The sequence below is a fragment of the Camarhynchus parvulus genome, chromosome 1A (assembly GCF_901933205.1).
Source record: "Camarhynchus parvulus chromosome 1A, STF_HiC, whole genome shotgun sequence".
NCBI classification, from domain to species: domain Eukaryota; kingdom Metazoa; phylum Chordata; class Aves; order Passeriformes; family Thraupidae; genus Camarhynchus; species Camarhynchus parvulus.
In genome coordinates this window covers 16,104,359-16,126,980 of record NC_044586.1, presented here as the reverse complement: position 1 = coordinate 16,126,980, position 22,622 = coordinate 16,104,359, and the positions used below count along the sequence as shown (strand labels likewise).

At 41.0% G+C, this 22,622-nt stretch overlaps 1 protein-coding gene across 5 annotated transcripts in view; it reads right to left on the bottom strand.

Annotated features, from left to right (window-relative positions):
* LOC115909770 (fatty acyl-CoA reductase 1-like) overlaps positions 1-22,622 on the bottom strand; it is a 132,222-nt gene that overhangs the window by 77,482 nt on the left and 32,118 nt on the right. The window contains exon 1 of one of the 5 annotated variants that reach the window (XM_030959330.1): positions 3,221-3,245. The exons of the other annotated variants lie outside the window; for them this stretch is intronic. Within the exon in view, the coding sequence (XP_030815190.1) occupies positions 3,221-3,222 (2 nt within the window). The 5' untranslated portion in view covers positions 3,223-3,245. Of the gene's footprint in view, positions 1-3,220; positions 3,246-22,622 lie in introns of those variants that run through there. 5 annotated transcript variants of the gene reach the window in all.

Below are 22,622 nucleotides of genomic sequence, written 5' to 3'. Positions count from 1 at the left end.
CATTTAGCTACAGAATTAAAAGGAAGATCATAATCCACCCTTTGTGCAGGCACTATAGAAGCTAATGTAGCATAAAGAAATAAAATCCTGCAATTCAAGGATGGGCACATTTACAGCCAGACTGAACTCCTGATGATAATCCTCTTTGCAAAAGAGATTTTGCTTCAAGCAATTTACACCAAATATAAATGTTGTTGTTAGAAGCCTGAAGGTTAAATCACTTTTCTCCAGCTAATACATTTTAAATCATTTTTTGTTTGCCAACAGTAGCAATTCAAATCCATAACAGCATCCCCAAGTAGCAGCACGCAAGGAGAAACTCATTGCTCCCAGAAACCCTTCATGCCTTGAAAAACAACACCAGTTTCGCAATCCATTTTAATTTATAGCAGCTAAATATACAGAGATACAGAACTGTGACAGCATAATTAAGAGCTGGAGACAACAAGCAGCGTGCACAGCTGGATCCTGCAAACTGCTGAATGCTACATGACAGGCAGACAGACACGGAAACCTCTGGGAATCGTGGCTGCTGGGTCAAAGACCTGCCTCCAGGACAGATGCGGGCAAAAGCTGAAACTTCCAGCTTAAGCATTACCTACACAGCTTCACTGATGCTCTGACCCTCCCAAGTAGTACAAAGTGTTTGACCATCATGAAGAAATAGAGAAAAAATGAAGAAAACAGAAAGGCCACTGATGGAACACAATGCAGGTGGAGCCTCTTGATTTTTTAGTGAAACCTGTTTAGTCTCACTCAGTCTCACTATGTTTTTTCTCAAAAATTAAGGAAAACAGGCCTGCAAACATTTTAGAGCTGAGACAAGGCAATGGTGTTGAGGACATACCTACACGTGTCATGTAGGATTTTAAAGAACAAATATTTTTCAGTAGCCCCAATATAAATGTATTCTGCCTAAATCCTATTTAATTATCCACCTGGTAAGAACAGCAGCTTCCAGAGACTTCAAAGGTGCAGCTTCTGCAGGCTCCTTTCTGCATCACATAGTCTAGCATATGTACCCCCTCTCCCTTTTTTTTTTTTAAAGCTAGTTGTTGCAAAGCCATTGAGCAGGTTACATGATCAAAGCATAGATCAGAACTAGAAGGGGGTTTTTGCTTTGCCTCAGCATAATTAAAGGCAGACCTCCTACACCAGAGCTTTTCTGCAGGCAATCCTTTCCCTTATCATTTCCCCAATTCACACTTCACAGCCATTTTCTTCTTGCTATTTCTCCTAGGATCTCTACAACCAGCAGTCCTGTCCCAAAACCCTAGATCAAAACCCTGCCATACCCACTGCACACCAATCATTCTGCACCCCAGTACCACACAAGGGAGGTCTCAGTGAGGTCAGGAGTTAAGTCTGTGTGGTAACAGGCTTGTCTGGCAAATTAATTTTATTTTAGACATCTCCATTGATTGTTGGTGAAGAAGGAACACAGAAGCCTTATAAATATGATTGCCTGGCGAAAGATTTTGAGAATAGAGAAACTACAAGCAAGACTGAAATGAAGGCAACCTTTGAGATCTCTTAGCTAATGAATAACGGGAAAACAATGGTGTGGCTGAGCAAGTAATCACCTTCTTGATGAAACAATACCCTCTCCAAGCAAGCAGGTCCAAGGGTCAGAAGAAGACCCTGACTGCTTGGCAGGAGAGGTCCAAAGAGTAGTTTTTAGGGTTTAAAGTGTAACACAGTATGGTAATGTAATGATTCTTATAGGCTGTATGTAAATGCTATAGGATTTGTATCTTGTATTAGACTGGTTACTGAGAATCAGAATATTCAACACAGAAGATGATTTAATCTATTGTAATGGGAACTTCGTTCTCTCTCTCACTTGCTCACTCTTCTATGCTCTAAGCTTGTTTTACTCTTGCTCTCTCTCCTGCTCTCTTTTTCTTGCTCTTTTCGCCTCTTTTGCTCTCTCTCTCTTCTTCTCTTGGCCCTGCCAGCAGGGCTCTGCACCCACGCCCTGGCAATAAAACTGCATGTCCACGACCTAGCCTGAGATTTCTCGTCTCCGTCCATCCCGACCGTGCAAGACACCCTGATGCTCCTACAGTTGATAACTTCTTATTAGCATCCAGCAGCTAACATATTAACAAAGATTTTCTGTCCTTTTCCACTATTCGTCTTTGTCCCCCATCAAAAATAATGGCACCAGCATTTATGACATTTTTGATTTTTTTTTCCCTGAAATGATTATCAAGCACTGCAATAGGTTGCCGGGGAAGTGGTAGAGTCACCAACCCTGGAGGTATTTAAAGATGTGTAGATGTGGCACTTGGGGACAAAGTTAAGCGGTGGACTAGGCAGTGTTAGAAGCACAGAATCACAGAATAGCTTGGGTTGGAAGGGACCTTACAGACCATGTCATTCCAACCCTCTGCCATGGGCAGGGACACCTTCCATTATCACAGGTTGTTCAGAGCCCCATCCAACCTGGCCTTGGACACTTCCAGGAATGTGGCAGCCACGGCTTTTCTGGCCAACCTGCCAGGACCTCAACCACCCCCATAGTGAACAATTTCTTGCTAATATCCCATCTAAACCCACTCTCTGTCAGCCTAAGGCCATTTCCCCTTGTCACTATCTACCCACATGAAAAGTTCCCATCCAGGCTTCTTACAGGCCTCCTTCATGTACTGAAAAGCAGCTTTAAGGTCACTCCAGAGCCTTCTCTTCTCCAGGCTAAACCATCACAATTCTCTCAGCCTTTCCTCACAGGAGAGCTGCTCCATCCCTCTGATCATCCTGGTACCAGCTCTGCACTGGCTACAGCAGCTCCCTGTCCTTTGCTAGGCCCAGAGCCGGAGGCAGCTCTGTGGGGGGCGGGGGTCTCACCTGAGCAGGGCAGAGGGACAGAATCCCCCCCTTCCCTTCCCTTCCCTTCCCTTCCCTTCCCTTCCCTTCCCTTCCCTTCCCTTCCCTTCCCTTCCCTTCCCTTCCCTTCCCTTCCCTTCCCTTCCCTTCCCTTCCCTTCCCTTCCCTTCCCTTCCCTTCCCTTCCCTTCCCTTCCCTTCCCTTCCCTTCCCCTGCTGCCCACACTGGGGGCTCAGTCCAGCACAGGGGTGGGGTCACTGCCCACTCGCACACTGCAGAGACACATTGAGCTCTGCAGCCACCAATACCCTCCAGCCTCTCTCTCCAGTGATCTTTAGGGTCTTTTTCAACCTAAATGATTCTGTGGCTGAGCCAGTTTAAAAATACTCACATACAATTTGAAGGTGACCAGTGGTTGAGGTGTTTCGGTGGGCTTTTTTTCAAGCCCCATTTTTGGAAAAGTCCAACTAGCACAGCTGCTCTGAAGGACAGCAGCTGCAGGATTGCTACCTCCCCAGCAATTTCCACATTCCAGCACTCATGGAAAACTATCCCATAATGGTCCCAAAAAGGACTGGGTGCCTAAAAACTGCCTACATTTCTGTATCAAATGGAAATGCAGCGGTGATTGACAGCAGCAGTGCAAATACTTATGTTATTACAGCAACCATGTTCTTCACAAAGGCACTGTCATGACATAAAGAACAGTCTTCACTCAAGATTTAGAGTCAACAGCAATATTGATACAAGTAAACCACCATCACTGATCATTATCGAGTAAGTAAATTCATGCCATGGAATGATGGAGAGACTGACTTCCTAAGACTTTTTCTACTCACTCCATCCAGTGCTCCTGTCAGGTAAATATCCAAGCACAACGCTCCAAAGTCTTAATGAAATCAATTGAAGAAAACCTAAAAAAAATCCCTGCAGAAACCAACAAAAGAAGAAACTGAGGACAAGTACAGGAATATGGTCAAAATTATGACCCTCCTAATGACCATGCATTTAAAAACAATTATCTAAGACACAACCTTTCTATTTTTACAACTTTTTTCCCACAGCTATGCCCAGTGGAAGATGTAAATAGAAAAGGCAAGTTGCTTTGTACTCCAGTGCAGATCTATCACTATAAATGTGTATTTTTGTTTGCATTAAGCTTCAAAACAAATGTAAAATAATTAATAATTGGCTGAATAATACAAGCTGAAAGAAAGCAAGACAGCTGCAGGTGACTGCACTAAGAAGTCCTGTAACAGCAAGCTAAAATGACATTTCACACCTTAGATCTCAGACTAACAGAATGGAAAAAATTACCTGCTGTGTTCAGACATAGATTTAAACTTAACTAAGTAGCTGTAATTATTTTGATTTCCAATAGGAAGCCAAGCTCAGCAGTCTGAGTAGTTTTATATTGGGGTTTCATTAAGAAGTACAGTCTAGAACCCTACTCTTGTCTTAGAGCTGAAAGACAAAAATGCTTGAAATACCAAGAAGAGTCTTAAAAGGATGATCAGACGAATGTGAGAACCTATACTATTAATTTCATACCAAAGCATATATATATATAGGCATATACTTTCACACCCAAAGATTTAAGATACCTGCATGTTGGGTTTTTTTAATTGACCTGAAAGAGAACATTATCAATGGAAAGAGCACAGCTTTGCCTTTTCCCTCATCATTGACTCAAACCTTAGGCTAAATTCAAACAAAAAGCATTTCTTTTTTTTTTTGTTTTCCCCACATTTCTCTATCTTTCAGGCTTTGAGCATTTGATGGCACCTGGCAAAGTTTGTTCTGTCCAGAGCAGGACTGAACCCTTCAGGAGTGGGGAAGAAGTGTGACCATAGCCTATTTAATTCCAGGAAGTCCACAGGGAATTTTACACTGGTAATATTGCACACTGCTAGCTGGCTTATTCTACAGCAAGCTGGGAAATCAGCACATGTGACCAGCTCTCCAGTAATTCCCTGTATCCCCTGTTTTGTTGAAGACAATTCTGGCACTACTAGAATCAGAACCACAACACACTGACAGACTTGCTGTTGGAGTCCCTGGCACTGGAATAACGAGGCAGCACAGTGCAGAGACTAAGGCAGCTCGCTCCAGTAGCAGACCTGAGGTAGGTCCAACCTTGTTATTGCTTTGTAATGACTCTCACTGTGCACATATGATGGACTGACAAACACCTCATTCCCCCTTTGGAAAAGCAAAAAATCACAGTGAGAAGAATCTAGGAAGCTGCTTCCTCCTACAAGGATCCAGAGTTGGAGTGTTGGGAAGGGGCAATGGAGACACCAGTATGGGGCCTGTGGGCTTCTGGAGAGAGACTAAGAAAAAGGCAGCAGCAAAAAAATTAGACTTTATATGTATAATGTAGAAGAATTAGAAAGTGTACAAATTCTAAAGATATGAGCCAGTGAGATACAAGGCACTTTTGCATATTTCTGCCTCCCATTACACCTCACCACTCTGGGCAGACTTTTCCCACTGCTTTGTCTGACTGTCCCTGTCTGGATGTGCTCCCAACCTCTTTAATCCTTGATCTAGTACTTCTAGCAAGAGAACCATGGAATTACACACACAGATGTAACTGTGCTCCCTGCTGCTCCTCCTAAGGATGTGGGATAGCTCAGGGTCAGGGAATGAAAGCTTAAGAGATGACATGTCCAGTGAGACTACTGGTTTCACCTCAGCTCCTTTCATCAGCAAACATCCTAAGAGTTTGCAAGTTTTGTTTTTCATTGGGCTCTCAAGCACAGCATGCAGACCTTTTTCTCTGGAAACTCTGACAGGGAATACAGAAGCATCCCAACTAAGCCAGACCCTTCAGTGGCCATATGAAAGCAAGCCAGGTATTAATGGAAAGCTCCAAGGTAGCTGCTAGGATTTCCAGAGTAAAGCACTGTTTGGTTGAAGTGGAAAACTGAAGGAAACCCACTGAGCATGGACAGAGTGAAGACGTCTTGGAGGCTGTGATTGCGAAAGGGGAGGGGAGGGGGGAGGGGAGGAGAGGAGAGGGAGAGGGAGAGGGGAAAAGACTCTGAGTCAGGGTGTTTGGGAATAACTTTCCATTCAGCTTCTACCAGGAGGCAACTCACAGTGAACTGGGAGTGCCAACCCAAGAGATCTCCTCACTGTGCTACACCCAGAATTACCCACACCAGCTTGAAACTTCAAGTAGTTTTGAGATCTCTAAACACACAAAGCCAAACTACTCCTGGGAGATATCCTGGCAACCTGCAACATGGATGAAATGGAAAAGGAGTTCTTCCAGAAAATAATTTCCTCAAAACCGAAACCAATAGATGAACGAAATGAAAAATCACCTATAAGAGTCTCTTCACGTGCTTTGGAAAATTCACCTTTCTCGTGGAATTTGCCAACTGGCCTGCTGTGGATAGCTGGCAACACAGTCTGCTAGCATGGGTGCTGATCAAAGCAGGTTTTGGTCAAGCAAGACATAGTTCACTAGGAAACGGACCCAGAGTCTCTCATTTCTTGGCATCTTACAGCCAGTACCACAATATTTTATGACAGATTTTAAAAATTTTTGACAGATTCTAAAGAAGGTATCAACAAAACACAGAAACCATGGTGTTATTTGCAATTATAAATGTATTAACACTTCTTTTTCTAACCATCACCTCTTCCATTATTTGAAACTCAGTTAGGAGTATGCAGAACTCATTCTACTGAGAACATCTTCATAAAATCTTTCACCAGTAACACGGCAACATTTATCCCTCCCTCCCGCTGCTAAAAATGCTTTTTTAAATGCAGTACTGTATTTGTGCAATCCTTATTTTATACACCTTAATTAATGATCTCTCAAATACCCCAGAAAAACAATGTAAACATGTATTTTATTACTCCCATTATCAGAAACACAGCCATTTAAGGGGTTGGTAATGAATTAATTATTTAGTGCCAACCAAACATCTTCCTGGTGTTTTGGAAACTTGTGTTTAATTCCTCGAGATTGTTTAAGTCACATTACAACAGGGATCAGAATTAAAATCCATTTCACAAGCCAAAGAGCACAACAGCAAGAAAGACCATATATACTGTAAGATACATTGATTTCATCAAAGTTGTTGTTACAGTATTACAATTTCATCATTATTGACCACATACGTTAATTTTAAGAACTATTTTGTTGTTGTTGTTGTTGCTTTGATTTTTGGTGAGTTCTGGTTTGCTGCAAGTTTGTTGTTTTTTGGGGTTTTTTTTGCCATGCAGTTACTCCTCTCACTCAAGAGCAAAAAGACAAAACTGTGGATTCAGGAGGGAAATGATAACTATAGGTGGAAGAAGCCAAACTAGAAGACCAAAATTATATGCTTCCAAATTAGATTTTTCTCATGAACTGCAAGGAAAACATACCTCTAAAATCTCCTTGGTTTCTGTGGAAAACAGGCAACACAGCCTGCAGATTTTTCTGCCCTAAGTTCTCCAAGAAACACAAACATTTACTCTTCAGATAAAGAGAAAAAAGCAGGAAGAAGAAACTAAAGAGAATTCCCTGGAGTTAGTGAAAGTTGCATTAAGGAACCTTTCCTCTTCACATCAGCAGCTCTGAATAATGAGGCAGCAGAGAGCTTTGCAGCACTGGGAGCCTTTGAAACACACTTCCCCAGAAAGAAGAGACAATAAAATGTCAATAGAAAATGCCTCTTGCCTGGCACACACTGGCACAGTAAAAACTCTTCCTCCTTTTGCACACAAAGGGACCAATTCTTTTCTTCCTTTCTTCTCCAATATTTAGAAGATAAGCTGATGAGAGATGACAAGGCACACTTACAGAAGTTAAAAAAAAACCAGCACTGAATAAAACATAACTGCAGCATCAGAAAAGGATGGTCAGACTGTACCAATATCACCTAATACATTCCCTGTGCACTGAAATTCAAGCAGGGAATCAAAATAAGAAAATCAACCATGATATGGTTCTAAACATCTGAGAAAAGTCTGAATTAAGTTTAAAGTACTTGAATAATCCTGTTGTAATCAGTGCAGGATTCAAGTTAGTGTACAGGTTTGCCTTAATCACAAACTTCCTTCTCACCCTTAAGAAGCTCTGCATTCAAAATTTCCATGTTCTTATTACGAATAAAGTTTTTAAATTATTTTTTAATATATTGAACAATATCTTAATTATCTGATAAAGAAAAATATCCACAAAGTTTGCTGTTGGCTCCCCCACCCTTCAATCTCATCCTAGCCTGGTCTATAAAATAAAGCATAAATAAAATAAATAAATACTTCTTATTTCCTGGGAATCCCACAGGGTCCTAGTAAAGCCAACTCAGTTTAAATTTTGAGATAATTTTTAACTTCAAAATGAGGTATGCATACTGACTTCAGAGGCCTCGGGAAGCCCAATCCCATGGAACAATCCAATGTCAATCCCTGCAGCCTATCTGGTGGTACTGCCTCTGGAGGGACTAGTATGTGCATGCCCTGAAAACTCACGGGACCACACAAAGTTTGCATATTAGCATAACTTCATGGACCACAGAGAGGTACCAAAATGAATACACCTCCTGATTATTCTCTTTTTTAAGCCCTTTCCATTCTTGCAGGGACAGAAAATTACTATGCGTTACAGTGAAGGTATTTAGGACCCATCTAAAGGGAACAATTTATCCGTATAATCTGAGAAAAAATAACTCACTTCTCAATTTTTCTAAGCAATTTTTTTATTTTTCAAAAAAATTATGCTCTCTTTAACTTTTGTATGACCTCATGATCTTGGAGACAAAGCCCACAGTCTGAAGATAGAAGTATCAAGCAAATACTACTAGTTCTGAAGCACTAGCTCCATCACAAGAAGACGTGCAAAGCAGACACGTTCTATGTTAAACCTCTCTGTTCTGTCTATTTTAAACTTTGATACTCAGAACAAGCCACATCTCCCTCTCTGAATTAATTTGTGCCAAACAAAATACAAAAGATCTGCATGTTAAGCAAGGTCTCTTAGCTCCCTGGACCTCTGCAATCACAGGATCAGTCTGTCCTCAGCCCAAACTCTGGAAATGCTGTGAAAATAAACATTAAGCGACTTGGTGTAGCAACTTAAACTTTTATAAGTCCCTGCTTCTCTGAACAGCAGCCAAAAGGCTCGTGCTGGTGTCACCAACTGAATTATTGTCTGCATTCTCCAAGCCTTGTGACATTTGTTGGCTATCCTTCATCTTGGATTTCTTCCTGCTAATCTTGGGTCCAGATAAGAGTCTTATTAGGAAGGGCCGACATGAGGTACACACAGATTGCCAGGCTGGAAAATTGCTGCCAAAATACACAGCTCAGTTGGGCAAGGACGTAAAAAGTAGTATGTAACCCCACTAGGCTTGCCACAAGAAAGAACAAGTTTTGTCATTAATAGCCAAAACATACACTGACCTTGAGAGAGTAGTCTTCAAGGCAGGATTAGTGGTGCAGTACAGAGACATTAACTAAAATCTGCACACAGATTAGGGCTCTCACTCAACTACACCTCTTAGGAAAGTAGTAGATGTTAGTACATGGTAGCAACAATATTTTTTCCACAGTTTAATAGCATAAAACAACTTCTCTGTTGTCATGAGAGCAAAGAAAAAACAAAGCAGGACAGGTGTTTCACTCTGCTCAAAATTTGAGTTCTTGAAATCTCTGCAGCACAAAATGTTATTTTAGGAACAACATATTCCCCCCCCCCCCCCTTCTCACCAGTACAAAACAGCCTGAAACTCAGCCTATTTGGCCTCCTGAAAATTTTTCCTGGCTGAGTACTCACAGCGTACAGAGATCCTCTGTTAAAATTGTTGCCAATTCTCTTTCTTGACCCCTTTCCAGCAGGATGAGAATAGAAAAAAGGTGGCAGTCAGAGAAACAGTAGAACCCAAGTATACCTGTTTTATCTGAAAGATGTTTGAAGCCACAGTAAACAGTGCATCAAGGTGGCCTTAATTTGCACTGGAAGTCAGGGAGATTGCACTGGAAGCCAGGGAGATTGCCACCACATCCATCATAGCTTTTGCCACGACTGAACATACACCAAGAAACCTGGATTTTAACAACTGAATGGCAGAGATGTCCTGCAAGACAGTCTTTAATGACCAGAAGGGAAAGAAATAATGTCTGGGAATGCAGCATGAGCCTTTTGACAGAAGAAAGTTTAAGCATAGATACAGGAAGGAGATGGTAGGTGATTTGTGCTGGGGAAAAAAATCTTGTTTAGATGATACTTACTCAGGAATTATTCGATCTAGCTGCAATCTCCTAGAAACACAGGATAAAATGATTGCTGTCAAGAATACAAACTGAGGGGCTGAAGAATAAATGCAATAGAGTGATCTTGTGTACCCCAACTTCAAAGAATATAAAGAGATTGACTCTAAGGATCTGCATGATCCATTTCTTACAAATTGAATCAGGCATTTTTGTAGATTTTCAAGCCCTTCAGTAAACTTCAGCATTCAAATTCAGTTTAGAAAGTCACAGTGTTTAGGACAGGAAGAACTTAATGTAAGTATTTCACAGAACAAGTAGATAATCTTAGAAACAGTGACAGAAGATGAAAACTATTACCTATGACCTAGAAGTCAAATTATGAACTCAAGGAAGAGTACAAGATAGACACCTTTGCACTGCCAGGCTTCCCAGCTGGCTGTGGGACATCAGGCTTGCCAGGTGCCAAACACTCCATAAAAGCAGCTCTAATCGCCAGACCAAGCAGCGATGCCCACAGGTGACAAGGAAATTCTTAGATCATCTTTAAACTACAGAAAAAATTTTCTTATACCGGGTTGATTCTTCCAGATTTAGACTACCTGTAGTTTAACTCCAAGACAGAGCCTGGGCCAATTAATTTATTAAATGTGTACATTCATATGCCTAAATTTCAATACTCTTCAGGTCTGACAATAAGCCTAAGACAATCAATACAGTGTATTCACAGGGGAAACTCATCCCAGTCCTCTGCTGTTCTCTTTTATGAAACCCAAAATGCAGTATGCTTAAACACAGAGGTTTGGTAGTAGCTTTAAGGTTTTCTAGAAATTCTTACCTTTAGCAACTCAGCCCATGTTTTTCTTGTCCCTTTAGGTGTGCAGGAAGTAATCTTGTGGGATCATGCTGTGAATTAAACAAATACACTGGACTGGTTTATGATGTGGCTTGGGAAAGAGCTGTGTCAGCACTGCTGAGGGTGTTGTGAAGCAGCAGTGGGATGAGAGGCAGGGACAGGAAAAAGCAAGAATTTGCTGGTCCTGTATCACTGCCAAAACTTTCCAACAGAGAAACACTGGCCTTCCAGCAGTGTTTCATACATGCATCTTTTTCCATGCATCATTTTTAAGCAAGTACTCCAGTGTTACTATTTGACAATTATAACAGTTACAGCAATTTTCCCCAGGATTTGCATGATGCCTCAAACAATTTCAGACTATCTCTTCATCTCCTTGTGGATGTTTTGCCAATACTCTGCTAATTCTCCTTCAAATACTTTCTTTTCTTTCCCCTTATTTCTAGAATCATAACTTTGTTTGGTATGGAAGAGACCATCAAGTCCAACCTGCAGTTTCATCTTCTGAACTGGGAAACTTATGGTAGGAACAGATCCTCTATGGCTACAAAGCAAGAAGCAATAAAAGAAATCCCTGATAGCTACCATCAGCCTAAATCCATCCCTTCTATGAGAGGGTCACAGCTGGTAGTGGAGAAGTGAAGACCAAGGATCACTTAAAATGGAAAATCCCAGTCCAACACTGAAGAGGAGGTCTACTATCACTTACAGGACAAGGATTTAGGAACATGACTCACCTGAAAAAATCTGCTGTCACCAAACTTTATCTGTAAACAGTTAGTTTAGTCCAGAAAGTTAGCCAAACTCTCAGGTAACATGGGAACATTTATTGCATAGCGTGGAGATCAGCTAGCCCCTCCTTTCTCTTTGCCGTGAGGGAGGTACTGGGAGGTTTGCAGTAGAGAAGCCATTAGTCATTAGGAAATAAAACAGCTCTAAGGACACATGCAATCAGGGCACACCATGTAATCATGATGCACCACAAAACACACAAAAAGAATTGCAACATCTATGGACAAGTTCACACTATAGGCCAGGTGAGCTTTTTCTTTGACTGCTATTTCTAGAAGACATACCCTGTTCTTTCCACAATAGGTTTAGCATTTTTCAATTTCAGCTGAATTGAAAGGTAAGTCACTTTATCACAGAACAACTCCAGCATAGCTCAGGTTTCAGTCTGTGGGAGCAGAACTACTGTGCACACAATATAATCTCTTAAGACAATTTGACACTCCTTTCCTAATGCCTAGGAAAAACAGCCCCTTTACTCCAGAGTTTATTTTATCTTTCCTTTCACTGAAATAGCCTAATATGATGCTTTCATGTTCTTCTCCACATATCAGAGCAAACAGATCTCAGGCTGTAAATCTTCCCTGTGCCCTATCTTAGAGCAAAATCATTCAGTTCAGCAAGCAAGCATAAGAAACCCAGGATAAATATAAAAATTCCTTTCTCTCCCCACAGAGAATATACTTATCTCAGCTGTATCCAACATATTTTCTTGAAAAGCATTGTAAAGTCCAAGTGAAAAAATGTATGTTTCACTCATGCAACTTGCCCTCCCACTAACAAAGGACAATATTGACACAGTCAAGATATACAAGAAGAGCTTGCTGCTGTTACTGTAAGGGCCTTAAACCAAAATCCTAAGCAAAAAGACTGAGCAGCTTTTAACCTCCTACTGAAACCAGCCTCCTTTGACTCCTAGGGCATTGTTGTAGGGAGGAAGGTGGAAGAGAAGGGCAACTCCTTGAAAAGAAAGATCTTCTCTACCCTGTGTCTCTTCTCTGCTGGCATCAGTGCAGGGAACCTCCTCGCTCCCAGACCCAGCAAAGGGCCCTTGTTTCCAAAGAGGCTTCTGAGATCTGCTGGAATGCTGGACCACCCAAACACAGCTGCAGATTGAGGGACCAGCCCTGAGCTTCCTGCACTTCATTATTCCCTACCCACCGAAAAATTCCATTTCCCTTGCAGGAGTCACTTTAGCCCACAGGCTAAAAACTAATCAAGTAATAGTTTGACTATCTTTGTAGCACAACACCTCAAATGAGCTAATTGGGTTTTTTCCCCCCCATTATTGTGACTACTAGGGCAGGTGTTTTAGAGACTCTCAATGAAGAGAGAAATTTGTGTGAGCTCCTATGGAGGCCTTTTCTCCCTGAAAAATTACATAAAGAGCATCCCAATTAAATCCTATTTCACATGAATAAATACCCCTTTCACAGAAGTATTTGTTGCAGAATAACAGCTGATGGCTGTTGTACAGCCAATGGATGAAGCATACCTGCTGATCTGAAGATCTTCATGGCAAAGATGAATTAAACACAAACTTTATAATGGGTTGCATAAATGTCCTGCTTTTCTCTCTCATTATAGAACCTACTTGTCATCTCAATAAGCTTCCCGAAACAATGTATTTTACTTTCCCTTTTCTACACAGAACAGCACGCGTGTCCTAGTTTCCTTTGAGAGCACACATCACCTTCCTCCTTTTCTTACACACGACATGACAACATTCCCCCTTTGTCACAACCTACAATCCATTATCACAATCAGCTGTGCCTCTTGACAGTCTGTATCTCCCAACAGAGACACCCTCATGCAAAATCCTGGCATGTGCTGTTCCTCCACTCTGCCAGCGCCCTCCGGATGCAGAGCAGGAGGTGCATCAGTATCACTCATGAGGGCAAAATGCTAGGCCAGTGACCCAGCTCAACAGCGATCAATGTAGAGATCTCTGAATTGCCATTCTCAGGACTCATTCAAAGTGCCAGGGGAAGACAAAATGTCAAAATTAGTCCTTAAAAAAAACCCCACACCGCCCTTTTGAAAAACAAGGTTTGTCATAACCCTCCATCCCAGCACAGAAATTAGAATTTTTTTTTTATCCCTATCCAACATAAATATAAATGCTGAAGTTGGGGAGAATTCCCTGAGGGAAGGAAACACCAAGTTTTAAATCTGCTCTGGTTATTCCTCCTCCTCATTTCTTCTCAATCAGAGTTTGCTATGTCTTCTACTATTAAACTGTTTCTCATTTATCTTTCCCAGTCAAATCTTTTTGTTCAAGCTGTTCTTTAAAAACTCTCACAGATTTGCTGACTTTATCAGAGCGAGATGAGGCACAGAATTACAGTCCTCCCTTACAGGGAAGCATCACAATGCCTTTGCCTAAACACATGAAACTATATTGGGTTCATCGCCATTTCATATTTCAGCAGCTTGGGGGCCTCTCCTGACTCACCACAGAGCAGCATCTGCTTTTTTCTCAGCCCTTCCTGCTCTTCACCATTCATGCCACAAAAGTGGACTTCATTTTATTACCTTCTGTGAATCCTTAATTTCTTTGGACTGCCTGTGTAGAAAGTAAAAATTGTCTTAGGCTGCTTATAAAACCCATTCTGTCAGAGTGGGACATCACCAGTTACACAGGCAGGAGAATCTTAGGGCAGGACATGCTCCAGGCACTGCACTCTTCTGGCACTGCACATTCACAGAAGGAAAAGTAGTCAGAACCGCAAAGAGATTAAGGTAGAAGTCTTTACCTTGGAAGTAAAAAAACCCAAACCCAACCAACCAAACCTCCACAAGCTTTTTAAAACCACTTCTGGTTTCCTGCAACTTGAAGGTCAAATGAGACTCTTCATTTTTCAAGCTGCTTTAGATCAACTCCTCATGGAAATGTCTGTATTTAAAATACAACATTTTAAATGGTATATTTTTATACAGTGTGTAAAAGTACTTGAAATAGGTCTTATTTTTCTAATTATCACTATTTTGTTTTTTCTCCATTTTGCCTTCTCCTTCCCTTTGTTTATGCACCGTGGCAAATCATATCCTATACTCCAGTTTAATTAAACCTTTGAAAAAATCTGATGAAGTAACAGCTGGTTTTGCCCACTTAGAAGGGAATAAGTCCTTATTTGCAAAAATGCCAAACACTGATGCATGGGATGTGAAAAAAACAGGGTTCCATCAGTTAGCTCTTTTTTTTGCTGCTAAATTACCTAAATCCTGATGTCCATTCACAGGTATTTGGATAGAAACTGTAACTTTAGTAGAGAAAATTATCTTAATTTCTGCTAAATCTGTGTAAAAAATATAAATTTTTAAGTCTGCACTCTAGACTTCTCAGGTGTATGTGTCTCATAGAGGAATTTGATAAAGTGTTACCCTGTACAGGAAGATTGCACTGATTGTGAAACATCCAAGGGACCTGAATGAATTTGTTGATGTCATTTGAAGTAAACAATCGGGTATTTTAGGAATGCCATGGAGACTGAGAGTAGACCCAAGGACAATAAAGGGCATATGCCAAGACCATCTTCAGGATGGGCAAGGAGAAAGAAACTTCCAGAGGCGGAAGATGAACAATTCTGTATTTCTGTAATTCTGTGTTTCATATTATCTGATTGTAACCACATTTTATAGCATATTTTTCTTAAAAAAAAAAACAAGGAAGAAGAAAAACACATAAAAGGGGAGAGAGGAGCTGAAGTTTAGTTACTTTTCTGGGCTGGCATTCAGTTTTGCTTGCCGTAAATGGTATGCTGGTCTCTGGCAAGAATTTCCAAATACAGGCCTTAAAAATAGCAGTTAGCACTAATGAAGATGACAGAAAAATAAAACTCAATACAAACAATCCTGCAGCTTAGGCAAAAACAACTTAGACATTATAGACAGACATAAACACAGATAATTTTTCCATGTAGCTAGTTTTTCCAAGCTAAATAAAGAACTCTATCCAGAAAGAAATAAAAATACTTAGAAAACCATTGAGTTTCACAGAGTTATGCAACTTCTCTATAGTTTTGGGGTTTTTGTGTGTGTGTGTGTGTGTGTGTGTATACTAATCAAACACCTGGATTCTGAGTATAACAATTTGTGGTTTTGAACAATAGATTAACATGGAGTGCAATAATTATTTTGGCCAGAAAGGCTTTCCTGAGATGTCTCAAGTCTCCTGCCTCAACCTGCTCCCCAGGAAACAATTTCTTTTCATTGAGGGAACGCTATCTGCTTAATGACAACCAAAACAAAATATTTTTATCCTTCCCACATTGGGAAAGCCTCCAAATAGCTACTGAATGACTAAAACCAGGGAGTGTCCAAGCAGGGGGACTGATTCACAAAAAAAGGTTTTGTCTCTACTTTCTGGAAGCCACAGCCTGTAAGCTGGCTTATTCTACTCCTTTTACCCTGGGAGCAGATTTTTACACCTTTCTGAAATGTTCTTTTATCAGAATGAAAACCCCAAACATAATCTTACTATTGTGATTTTTCCAGTGATATTTCCATGAAGGTTTCTGTGGGAAGCTAGGACGAACAGCGGCTCTGTTCCGTGCACAGCCAAGTGCTCTTCCTGCTGGCTGCTGCTGTCACTCAAGGTCAGTAATGTGGACAGCCCAAAAAAAAAAAAAAGAAAAAAAACAACAGAAAGAGACTCTGACTCTCCTTGTTGGACACCCTTCTTTCTGCCCTCCGAAAACATGAGGAGCAAGAAGTATTTGGCCCTTAACTTTGATGTCTCAGATGCAAGACCAGAATGACTACATAATACCAGTTTATTGTTACTGACACTAGCCCCAAAAATGGGCCAAAAAGTGAAAAGACTAAAAAAGTAAAAAATAAATCAGCGCCTTGAGCAAAGAAATTATTAGAGATGAATGAGTGTTTCAGATATCATATAAATAAAAGAAAAGGTTTAAATGAAGATGTTCTGGTGTGTGAACAAGAAAAAAGGAAAAAGGTATTGGTCAGGAAGTTGGTTTTTGAAAGGATGTCTTGAGAAGTCTTGAGAAGTTCTTTAAGCGAAAATATTTTCCTGACTACCAAACGATAAATAAATTTTGTCTTTGTTTTGTGAAATATTTATTACTTGTCTTCATCACTCTGTCTTTCCATGATGCTTGTGTTGCTCTTTTCCTCCTTTTCTGCAGATCTGCAGATCTCTTTCCTTCTCCCTTGAGTGCTTTTTCCCTTAGCTCAGAAATTCATTTTTTAAAGAAATACAGAGGATTTCTAGAAGCATTCTCAGAAGTAGCTGTAAAGGACTTTAAATGTAATGCTGCTTCCTGGGTCATCCACCTGACCTAGCCTTTTCTACTTTTCTTCATTAAGACAAACTAGAAAAGACGTAACATTTAAAAGCCCTGTAAAGTGGGAAACCTGCATGCCTAAAACTTAGAATTCTTGGATTCTCTGTAGAAGACTGCAGAGAAATGGTACCCTACTATAACTGCCTGAATAACTACGACAGATTTGAATAATTTACTTTAAAATGTATGAAATGCACGTTTGCTGCTAAGTGAGTTATTTCACATCACCCTGCAACTTTTGACTTTCACCCTCTAACTTTCTCACATAAAAGCACAGTTAATGAATAAGGGAAGGTATGTCCATCTACTTTCAGAACTGTTAAAGGTGCAGGACAGCTGGTAGCATTTATTCCAATATGCACTGTAATAATTAATTTAACTTCATGATAGGGCTTTTGGTTCAAGAATGGTCTCTGGTAGACTAGACCCAACAACAAGTGAATTATATTTCTAGTCATTGCATTCCTTCCAGACAAACTTCCACAAAGTCAAATCCAAAAAAGCTTTATGATTTTTACTAACTTCACTGCCATATTATTCTTTTCTAATCTAATCCATACATAGCAGTTTCCAGCTCACTGCATCATTGTAAGGTGGAAAAATAGTGCTGTATTTATTTAGATTTCTTAATCTAACAAAAGAGTAAGGAATTTGATCAAAGGAGACAGAAATCACATAGGGAAAGAAGGAGCAGAAAAGATCTGCTCTGGTGGATTTCATTCTTCTATAGTATTCATTCAGTGACTAGTAATTCAGGCTGGAATGTGGATGCACCTGGATTTGGGTGTATTCCCTCTGACGTAACAGGAACACTGTAAAGCAAGAAACTTCTAACAAACTGTATGCAAAACAATTTCAGTTGTTGCCCAGTTATGAGAAAAACCTTGTTCTTAGCTGCTCAAATAAAGAAACTGAAAACAGCTGTTGGGAGTCACTGAAGATGCTGAGTAATTGCTGAGTGAAGTTGTTATGGCAATTGACAAAATCAGACTGCATCCTGCAGGTTGGAGCTGTCACAGGGAGGTTTAGGCTGGATATCAGGAGAAGTTTCCTCCCCTAGAGGGTGGTGGGCACTGAACAGGCTCCTCAGGGAATGGTGATGGCCCCAAGGCTGCCAGAGCTCCAGAAGCGTTTGGACAACGCTCTCAGGCACAGGGTGGGATTGTTGGGGGGTCTGTGCAGAGCCAGGAGTTGGACTGGATGGTCTTTGTGGGTCCATTCCAACTCTGGATATTCTACTATTCTAAGGTTCTAAGGAGGGATTCCAGAGAAAACTGAAGGAGGAATAAATCTGAAGTGAGAAGCAGATAGAGCAGTTTAACACACCAGCTGTGTCCTCCAGGGAGCTGTGAACAGAGTGTGCAGAAGGTCACATGGCAAGAGAAGAGGAAAGGAGAGGGTGACTATGAGTTCAGCCAGAGCTTGCCGAGGACTAAAAGCAGCTCGTGGGTTAAGGGAGGACAAGTAAAGTCACTGACCTCTGAAGAGTCTTCAGAAAAGAAAAGGTAGCTTCTGTGCACTTGAAATACTGATTTTCTAATTGTGCCAGTATAACCAGTTAAAGAGCCTGTCCTGCAAAGTTAATAACTTCAAAGGATATCATTAAGCATCCAGCTTCTAAGCATGTTAGATCACTCTGGAGGCAGGAAAACAGAACAGGATGACAGCATGACTTATGACTTTCCACTATTAGTTATGACAATTCTGTAGCTGTAGAGGCTGAGACTCACATAACTTCCTTCTTCCAAATCCAAAACTGAAAGAGCCAAAATTGTCAGTGCAGCTGCATACTGTGTGAACTGGTTTGTCCATTCTTTCCCCAAAACCCCAGTTAGTTTAGACAGGTAACAACAGAAATCACTGTTAAAGTGAAACCTACACTTCATCATCATCTGAAAGAGGATTTCCTCACCTATTCTGGTTAACATGCCACAGACAGAATTACACTTCAAGCCATCTTAAAAAAAGCCTTACCTGCAGCTCCTCCTACCCAAAGAGGCTCCTGGTACTCCCACAGAGCTTGTACACAAACAGATTGCATCTAACTTAAGAGTGGCAAATTAAAAATCTGTATATCTTAAAAATAATATTAAAGCACACTGGCATCAGAATGATGTTTCCTTCAAATCCCTCACTCAGCACCAAATCTGTTCTTAGGCTCCCTCTCTCTTCAATGACAGAGGATGGGATGAATCTGGCTGAGTGCTGGAAGGGAAGCTTGCTGTGCAGAATTAAGCACTGATACTGTATTAAGTCCAGGGAGGGGGCAGGAAGCACGGAAGGGTGAGAAACACAAGGATCATGCTGGGGAAACATAACAGACCGGAAGCAAGTGGTTAATAGCATTCACCTGGAAACTAGATTAATTAGATTTAAAAAGTCTGACATTTACTGCCAGTGAAGCTGCTCTGGAAGCACTAAACTCCTCCAAGAGCTAAGGTACAGGCAGGTCTAGGAACACTTCTGATTCAATCAATCCAACTAATCCAAGCCTAGATTTACAGTTCTTCTAATTCACAAGTCAGAAAGGCATCTAGTTAGAAACAGAATTGCTGGACAACCACGGGCAGAACCTGTACAAGCCTCAGACTGTCTTCACTTGCACTGAGAAACCAGGCTTTTTCTCTGTCACCAAGTATATACTAGAAATACTAGTTTTAATCTTTTGGCACTGTAAAGGAAACATTTTTGCTTTAAGGTCCGGTTCGTTTATGGTTTTATATGAGAACAGTTAAGTAGGGAGCTCTTTGAAAATCCTGATACAATGTAAATATTTAATCCTTAAGTAAACCCATTGGACCTTGCTCCCCTGTTCTCAAACTTAGCATCTACCAAAGGCAGCAACAGAAATTACAAAATTCTATTGTAATTCCTAAGAAAATAAAGGAGCTCCTCCACAGGCCAGGCATTTAGCAAGCACATTCGAAGACAGCAATACACACTGACATGAACAGAGGTTACACCCACACACAGACACTCGTGGGACTCAGGGGATGAGAGCTGGAGTCAGAATTCACTGCAAAGGTTTGGGTGAAAGCAACATGTTTAAGTCAGTGAGGTATTGCTTTTACAACTACTTTCAGACATACAAAAAAAAAAAGTCAGCTTTTAAAGAAATACTTGAAATGTTGGAAAGGTTAAAAATTTACTTGTTTCGTAACGGCGCAATATTCACCATTTCAATATCGTCTGGGCATATAGTCTCAATCTTTCATTGAGCTTTTCTACTCCAAACATCACTACAAAGTAAAATACTCATTACTTCATCAAAATAATCTTCTTGCTGCGTCTAGAAAGGGACAGAGTTAGGATAAAAACCTATGACTTGCCTATCACTTTTAATTATTTCATAACTAGGTGCTTTTTGTATTTCTCGTTGATTAAATTAGAACAGTAGAAGTAACTTTATGAAGTTTTCCATTCTCAAAATATATTGATTTCTCTGACATAAAAGTCAGAACTATTAAAATGGTGATCTGATGTACTCTCCATTCAGAGGAGCTTTCCAAACTTGTTTGTGCGAAGGAACATCTGTTCAGGCAGGGCAGCTTTCCAAATTTGCTCATCTATCTCGCTGCCCTAACAGCTACATTGCCATCCGCCACCTGCCACCAAAGCTGCAAATGACAAGGAAGTTCATGAGGGAAAGTAGTTCTTATCTTACAGCCACTCATGGACAATTCTCAACTGTAACTGCAAATATTAGCAATGCTTTCTTTCCCAGTCCCAGATGGTAAAAGACACAAAACCCAAAAAATCCTGGCTCCGATGCAGACATTGGTGAAGGATTGCTCCTTCCAACAGAAGCGAGAATTCAGGCCCTAACTCCAAGCAACCTGACCATCCTGTCACCATCAGAGACACCTCCTCGTTTTACCACAACAGCCTGGAAAAAAAAAAGGCATGGATTTGCCTATTTTCAATTACAACAGTCATCTAATTGGGAAATGACTTGAAGTCTTTGTTGCCCAAGACATCTTATGAGTCACGGAAGGTGTTACCCCCGTCTCTTCATCAAGAGAACAAGGTAACTCCCTGATCTCCCCCTTCGTCCAGGGGCCTTCCCTCCATGCACATCTTTGTTCCTGTCAGAGGAAGCACTTGTTTTGCCGAGCACCAGCTGCACTCTTCAGAAATCTGATGTCACCAAAAGTGACTGAATTACTGCCACTCTCTGCCATGAATCTCTGTGATCCCTTCCAGAGCAGGGTAAGGCATGTCCCAAGTCACTTCATGGGAGTGACCGTCGTGTTGACCATTGCGTCACTGGCCAGTTTTAAAATCTTTCACACAAATACAAATGAATAAAATCTGTCCCCTTGCTGCTGGCAGCCCTGCCTCCTCTGACTGTATACCTGTAACCTTCCTCCTTCTCTCCCAACTATTAGGCCTTTTTTACCTGTTTCAGCTCAAAAGGTGATGGGGTATGAAGCAGAAGTAGTAGGAAGCATCCAGAAGTCCTGGGTAACTGCAGAGCTAAGAAGGAAAGCACAAAGCTCTCTGGCAGTGAACAATGAATATTCTAAAATATTTCTAGATTACAGGAAGAAAGGAAAAAAGAGAGATGAAAGCTGACCTTGCTTCTTCAACTGAATCAGCAGACTGCAGCTAAAGAGAGGAGGGGCATGTTTGTTTTCAAAACAATAAATGCAACAAGCACACATGATTCTGCAACTACCATTCTTAACAGCACTCTTCACACAATGCTCTTCTGTCACACACTAAAACGAGATCCTTTGTTTTTACTAATAATAAACCAAAACACCAGTGTAAGAAAACAACAAACCAACCACTAAAAAATCTCTTCTTTCCACCACAAAACAAAAATGCCCGAAGGCAATCCCAATATTGTCAGTACTCTAAAGGCATGATACACTCACCAAAGCAGAACAGATGGAGATGTGTTTACCAAACCCTTTCATCTGTAGCATCCAAACCACCAGCCAAGGGGAAAGCACCCTGAAATCACCCTGAAGCAGCAGACAACTGTAAGGATAACCTGGTCAAGCTGTGATCAATCCGCTTCCAACACCAGGAGTGATAAAATCCCCTCCAGACAGCACTGCTCCTCAATTAATTAACTCTACTTCTTTAAGTCACGGGCCATCTGACACTCCGAATGTCCCTTTGAAGGTCACACCTCACACCATGCCGCTGTGCTGCCAGACTAAGGTGCCTCACAGACGTGCCCTTACCTGATCCCTTAGCTCACTTTTTTTTAACATCTCCATCTAACAGCAATCTCCTTGCACAAGGGAAAGACAGCCCCAGCAAAAGCAACAGGCTTGGAGCAAACTCATCCTGCTGCTTGCCTCAAGCCAAGCAGAGCAGTGGATTTGAATGCTGGCATTTTGGATCTGCATGAAGAAGAACCCCAGGTGGCAAGCAAACAGATGCGATTTGAAAGAGAGAACACAAATACAAGTATGTGCAACATTTAGGGCTGCAGAAGACTTAGAGCTGTGGGCAATACCTTCCTATTTTGACCATTTTACATTCAGGGAAATGGGTCTTTGCAACAGGGAGACAATTCCTCTTCCTCACCAGGAAGACCCTTAACTTTTAATTAGTCAAACATATTTTGACTAGATTAAGCTGTTACAGTACGAAGGGTTCAAATCAGA